The 7,202-nt window shown below is 40.6% G+C and overlaps 2 protein-coding genes across 2 annotated transcripts; both read left to right on the top strand.

Moving 5' to 3' along the window:
* On the top strand, positions 1-1,279 carry LOC122876868 (high choriolytic enzyme 1-like). The gene has a single exon (XM_044197735.1). It carries the CDS (start codon positions 79-81, stop codon positions 865-867), a length of 789 nt encoding a protein of 262 aa, XP_044053670.1. The 5' UTR covers positions 1-78; the 3' UTR covers positions 868-1,279.
* Positions 1,280-3,792: 2,513 nt separating this feature from the next.
* Positions 3,793-5,072, top strand: LOC122876857 (high choriolytic enzyme 1-like). The gene has a single exon (XM_044197710.1). The coding sequence runs from the start codon at positions 3,871-3,873 to the stop codon at positions 4,657-4,659; it is 789 nt and encodes a 262-aa protein (XP_044053645.1). The 5' UTR covers positions 3,793-3,870; the 3' UTR covers positions 4,660-5,072.
* Positions 5,073-7,202: the final 2,130 nt, after the last annotated feature.

The raw sequence follows: 7,202 nt of genomic DNA, 5'->3' as shown, positions 1-7,202 counted from the left end.
GTCAAACATCAAGCTTCAAGGAGTCTCTCCACAGCAGCTCTCCACAGAAGCTTCACAACCTCCAGACCGACCCTGAAGATGACTCCGTCTGCCAGCCTGCTGCTGCTGCTGCTCCTGCTCGGCCTCTCTCAGGCACTTCCTCTCCAGGAGGAAGGAAGCAAAGAAGAAGTCCAGGACACCGTCGACATCACCACCAGGATTCTGACCTCCAACAATGCCACCAACGAGAACCTGCTGGAAGGAGACCTGCTGGCTCCCAGAACCAGAAACGCCATGATGTGCTGGTCCCAGAACTGCCTGTGGAGGAAAGCTTCCAACGGCCTGGTGATGATCCCCTTCACCATCAGCAATGTGTTCACCAGCGGGGAGAAGCAGATGATCAACCAAGCCATGCAGGCCTTCCACAGCAAAACTTGCATCCGCTTCGTCCCCCGAAAGAACGAGTACGATTACATAAGCATTGAGAACAAAGAAGGATGTTTCTCTGCTCTGGGCAGAGAGGGAGGCAGCCAGGTGCTCTCTCTCAACAGGCAGGGCTGCTTCGTCTCCGGCATCATGCAGCACGAGATGAACCACGCTCTGGGCTTCCAGCACGAACAGACCAGGAGCGACCGCGACAGCTACGTCAGGATCAACTGGGAGAACATCAACCCGCAGATGGCCTACAACTTCTACAAGCAGGCCACCAACAACCTGAACACTCCCTATGACTACTCCTCCATCATGCACTATGGAAAAACAGCCTTCTCCATCCAGTCCGGGAGGGACTCCATGACCCCCATCCCCAACCCCAACGTCGAGATCGGCCAGAGGCAGGGCTTGTCCTACTGGGACATCACGAGGATCAAGCTGCTCTACGGCTGCTAATAACCATTCTTCTGATCTAAAGTTGTAATTGGAAAATAAATGAGGTCAATGCCAAATGCAACAAGTTCACTTTTTTTCCAGTTGGCTGTAATAATTTAAAAGCTACTATACTTTTGATTTCAGTTGCTGTTATTATATTCTTTCGATATTCTGTAATAACGTCAGTACAAATGACTTATTATTGTCATGATGATCAACACGCTCTATGGCTGCTAACAATACTGAAGCTAAATACAACAAATTCCTACTTTTTCTGTTTCTTTTTTCTGTAATTAATCAAAAGCTACGGTGACCTATGGAATCAATGCTAAAGCTTTCAGTTTCTTTCACCATATTATTTCAAATGTTCAGACAACAGAATACATGACCCCCATATACCTAAATGAGCTGTAATAAATGTAATGCAAAATGACTGATTGTTGTCTAGTTATTTTTCTCTGTTTATGTGCCTATAAAACATAATTATAGACAATGCACACATTAGCACAAACATGCAATTACTGAGCAATCAGACTGATTACGCAATGATTGTTGAATATTTGTGCAAAAAGTAGGACTCTCTTCTGCTTTGAATTGAAGATAGTGACACAAAAGCCAATTGTCCAAAGAATGAGAAAAATAGCCCAGACCAAAAAATGCACTCAGGGGTTAACGTTATTCGATATGTAAAACATAATGCTCAAAATAGTGACAAAAATGTAAACAATTTTGAACAAAAAAATCACAAGATGTGAATACACATGTTAATTTAAAGTACACCTGTTTTTTTATACACATTAGCTTTGAAATAAAAATTTTCACATCTGTAATAAATTCTGGGATGTGATACTATATATACATGTATACAGTATATGCTGAACCAGCTCTGAGATTTTATAAACCGCTAAATGATTCTCAATAAAAGTAGTGTGTTGTATTACAACTACCCTAAGAGCTGTAGCCAAGAGCTTTGTTTTTATCTGTAGAGAACACACAAGTTATTACAATATCTCTAACCAATGAAAACAACACACCAGCCTAGTTGTTTGTCGAAAAATCAGATCAATGTAGGAACAGAACCCTCTGATAATGTAACATATCTAGCGTACATTAACAAGGCCCTTTAATAAACTCTGCTCTGTCTTACCTAGATATTTTTTATTATCTTTTCTATGGTTTAATTGAATACTTATGGTGGCCCTGAGGGTGAAAACACAACAATATTTCAAAAAACACAAGTACATTTCACAAAACACGACAATTTTGTTGTGTTTTGAAATGTTGTGTTTTGTGAAATGTTGTTGTGTTTTGACCCTCAGGGCCACTGTAAATAGAGGCTATAAATGGATTATTTAATTGGGGTAAAGCAAAGCTACTATCTCTGTGTCTGAAACTATGATGAAAATAAAGTTGGTTTGAAGTGTCAATTAAAAAGAGACAGCTATTGACAAAACCTCTCTTGGCAATTATACATGCACTTTGGAGACTGCTCCTAACTTCAGCTTGTCATTTTCCCATCTACTGTCAAGTCACACAGGGTACGGGCTTCAGTATCAGATCATGAGGTAAAAATGACACCTGTGAAACAACAGTCAAGCTTTATCCTGCACACAAGTTACTGAGAATGAACCTCACTGAATGTTAGCCCCAGTTTGGTCCTCTCATGTACAACCATTATATCTGAGGCACAGAGCTAAGCTTGACATTTTTCAAAAAAATTAAAACCCTGTGATTTTTTTTGTTCTTGCAGCAAACAGACTTTTTTTCATCCAGATGGATAGAATACTCTTGGAGGTTTCTGGAAATACCTTAATAACAGAAGTAAGTATTGATATGTGGCCTTCTGGATTTGTTAGCCATGCTAGCAGTGTGGCTTTAGGGATGGCAATGTTGGTCTGTTTGTTGGTCCATCACTTTGGTCCAGACTGAAATATCTCAACAACAATTGCATGGATTGCCATGAAACTTTGTTCAGACGTTTATGGTACCCAAGAGAATGAACTCTAATGACTGTAGTGATTCCATTACCATTACTGTAGCTCCACCAGCAGGCCAAAACTTTCCCTTATCCTCTAACATATCTAAACATCTACATGATGGATTGGCTCAAAAATTTGTGCAGATATTCATGGTCCCCAGAAGATGAATCTGAGTGCCTTTGGTGAATCCCTGACGTTTCCTCTAGAGCCACCATCAGGTCAAAATATACATTTTTCCAATACTTTGGTTTATGACCAAATACCTCCAAAACTAATGACATTCCCATCAGCCGCAGCTGTACTTTGTGTTTGTTGCTAATTAGCAAATGTTAGCATGCTAACACGCTAAACTATGATTGTTAACATGGTAAACATGAGCCAAGAGCTGAAGTCATAAGGACCACCTTTTTTCTATTATTCTAAACGGATGTATGGACGTTTAGCTCGATTTACATCACTTCCCTTGCTTGTAGCAGTGTGTTTATCATTTGACAGAGTTATGACCCTGAGAAGAAGTGGTGTGAAGTTTGTAGCAAATAGTGTCAATCCAGTGACAGATCACTGTGGGGGGGATATCACTGCAAATATTAAGATGTTGTTCATATCTGTTCACAGCAAATGATCTCTTTCTATCTGAATAATGCATGTATTTGGATCCCTACTTTTTAACTATACAAACAGATACATTTTATTGAACGAATATCAGCAAGACACTCTAATGTGAGGTCTTATTGGTTGAAGACCATATAGACTGCTTAGCGTAACAAATCCAACCTATTTAACCACTTAGTAAAGCTGTGTTCATCCATCTAATAACCAAAGTTAACAAACCATGTTTAAAAAGTAGGTTTGTCTGTGGAGTCCTCCCCTCAGAGGTTTATTTAGGCCTAGCAGTGTGGACCCCAACCCATAATCCTCCTGCAGACACACCTGCAGTGGAGAGTATAAAGACCATGGACTGAACGGAGTCAAACATCAAGCTTCAAGGAGTCTCTCCACAGCAGCTCTCCACAGAAGCTTCACAACCTCCAGGCCGACCCTGAAGATGACTCCGTCTGCCAGCCTGCTGCTGCTGCTGCTCCTGCTCGGCCTCTCTCAGGCACTTCCTCTCCAGGAGGAAGGAAGCAAAGAAGAAGTCCAGGACACCGTCGACATCACCACCAGGATTCTGACCTCCAACAATGCCACCAACGAGAACCTGCTGGAAGGAGACCTGCTGGCTCCCAGAACCAGAAACGCCATGATGTGCTGGTCCCAGAACTGCCTGTGGAGGAAAGCTTCCAACGGCTTGGTGATGATCCCCTTCACCATCAGCAATGTGTTCACCAGCGGGGAGAGGCAGATGATCGACCAAGCCATGAAGGCCTTCCACAGCAAAACTTGCATCCGCTTCGTCCCCCGAAAGAACGAGTACGATTTCATAAGCATCGAGAACAGAGAAGGATGTTTCTCAGCTCTGGGCAGAGAGGGAGGCAGCCAGGTGCTCTCTCTCAACAGGCAGGGCTGCTTCGTCTCCGGCATCATACAGCACGAGATGAACCACGCTCTGGGCTTCCAGCACGAACAGACCAGGAGCGACCGCGACGGCTACATCAGGATCAACTGGGAGAACATCAACCCGCAGATGGCCTACAACTTCTACAAGCAGGCCACCAACAACCTGAACACTCCCTACGACTACTCCTCCATCATGCACTATGGAAAAACAGCCTTCTCCATCCAGTCCGGGAGGGACTCCATGACCCCCATCCCCAACCCCAACGTCGAGATCGGCCAAAGGCAGGGCTTCTCCTACTGGGACATCACGAGAATCAAGCTGCTCTACGGCTGCTAATAACAATTCTTCTGATCTAAAGTTGTAATTGGAAAATAAATGAGGTCGATGCCAAATGCAACAAGTTCACTTTTTTTCCCAGTTGACTGTAATAATTTAAAAGCTACTATACTTTTGATTTCAGTTGCTGTTATTATATTCTTTCGATATTCTGTAATAACGTCAGTGCAAATGACTTATTATTGTCAAGATGATCAACACGCTCTATGGCTGCTAACAATACTGAAGCTAAATACAACAAACTCCTACTTTTTCTGTTTCTTTTTTCTGTAATTAATCAAAAGCTACGGTGACCTATGGAATCAACGCTAAAGCTTTCAGTTTCTTTCACCATATTATTTCAAATGTTCAGACAACAGAATACATGACCCCCATATACCTAAATGAGCTGTAATAAATGTAATGCAAAATGACTGATTGTTGTCTAGTTATTTTTCTCTGTTTATGTGCCTATAAAACATAATTATAGACAATGCACACATTAGCACAAACATGCAATTACTGAGCAATCAGACTGATTACGCAATGATTGTTGAATATTTGTGCAAAAAGTAGGACTCTCTTCTGCTTTGAATTGAAGATAGTGACACAAAAGCCAATTGTCCAAAGAATGAGAAAAATAGCCCAGACCAAAAAATGCACTCAGGGGTTAACGTTATTCGATATGTAAAACATAATGCTCAAAATAGTGACAAAAATGTAAACAATTTTGAAGAAAAAAATCACAAGATGTGAATACACATGTTAATTTAAAGTACACCTGTTTTTTTATATATGCATTAGCTTTAAAATAGAAATTTTCACATCTGTAATAAATTCTGGAATGTGATACTATATATACATGTATACAGTATATGCTGAACCAGCTCTGAGATTTTATAAACCGCTAAATGATTCTCAATAAAAGTAGTGGGTTGTATTACAACTACCCGAAGAGCTGTAGCCAAGAGCTTTGTTTTTATCTGTAGAGAACACACAAGTTATTACAATATCTCTAACCAATGAAAACAACACACCAGCCTAGTTGTTTGTCGAAAAATCAAATCAATGTAGGAACAGAACCCTCTGATAATGTAACATATCTAGCATACATTAACAAGGCCCTTTAAGAAACTCTGCTCTCTTACCTAGATATTTTTTATTATCGTTTCAATGGTTTAATTGAATACTTATGGTGGCCCTGAGGGTGAAAACACTACAATATTTCAAAAAACACAAGTACATTTCACAAAACACGACAATTTTGTTGTGTTTTGAAATGTTGTGTTTTGTGAAATGTTGTTGTGTTTTGACCCTCAGGGCCACTGTAAATAGAGGCTATAAATGGATTATTTAATTGGGGTAAAGCAAAGCTACTATCTCTGTGTCTGAAACTATGATGAAAATAAAGTTGGTTTGAAGTGTCAATTAAAAAGAGACAGCTATTGACAAAACCTCTCTTGGCAATTATACATGCACTTTGGAGACTGCTCCTAACTTCAGCTTGTCATTTTCCCATCTACTGTCAAGTCACACAGGGTACGGGCTTCAGTATCAGATCATGAGGTAAAAATGACACCTGTGAAACAACAGTCAAGCGTTATCCTGCACACAAGTTACTGAGAATGAACCTCACTGAATGTTAGCCCCAGTTTGGTCCTCTCATGTATAACCATTATATCTGAGGCACAGAGCTAAGCTTGACATTTTTCAAAAAAATTAAAACCCTGTGATTTTTTTTGTTCTTGCAGCAAACAGACTTTTTTTCATCCAGATGGTTAGAATACTCTTGGAGGTTTCTGGAAATACCTTAATAACAGAAGTAAGTATTGATATGTGGCCTTCTGGATTTGTTAGCCATGCTAGCAGTGTGGCTTTAGGGATGGCAATGTTGGTCTGTTTGTTGGTCCATCACTTTGGTCCAGACTGAAATATCTCAACAACAATTGCATGGATTGCCATGAAACTTTGTTCAGACGTTTATGGTACCCAAGAGAATGAACTCTAATGACTGTAGTGATTCCATTACCATTACTGTAGCTCCACCAGCAGGCCAAAACTTTCCCTTATCCTCTAACATATCTAAACATCTACATGATGGATTGGTTCAAAAATTTGTGCAGATATTCATGGTCCCCAGAAGATGAATCTGAGTGCCTTTGGTGAATCCCTGACGTTTCCTCTAGAGCCACCATCAGGTCAAAATATACATTTTTTCCAATACTTTGGTTTATGACCAAATACCTCCAAAACTAATGACATTCCCATCAGCCGCAGCTGTACTTTGTGTTTGTTGCTAATTAGCAAATGTTAGCATGCTAACACGCTAAACTATGATTGTTAACATGGTAAACATGAGCCAAGAGCTGAAGTCATAAGGACCACCTTTTTTCTATTATTCTAAACGGATGTATGGACGTTTAGCTCGATTTACATCACTTCCCTTGCTTGTAGCAGTGTGTGTTTATCATTTGACAGAGTTATGACCCTGAGAAGAAGTGGTGTGAAGTTTGTAGCAAATAGTGTCAATCCAGTGACAGATCACTGTGGGGGGGATATCACTG

This window comes from Siniperca chuatsi, linkage group LG1, assembly GCF_020085105.1.
Source record: "Siniperca chuatsi isolate FFG_IHB_CAS linkage group LG1, ASM2008510v1, whole genome shotgun sequence".
NCBI classification, from domain to species: domain Eukaryota; kingdom Metazoa; phylum Chordata; class Actinopteri; order Centrarchiformes; family Sinipercidae; genus Siniperca; species Siniperca chuatsi.
The sequence above is the reverse complement of the archived record's forward strand: the minus strand, read 5'-3'. Positions and strand labels throughout refer to the sequence as shown.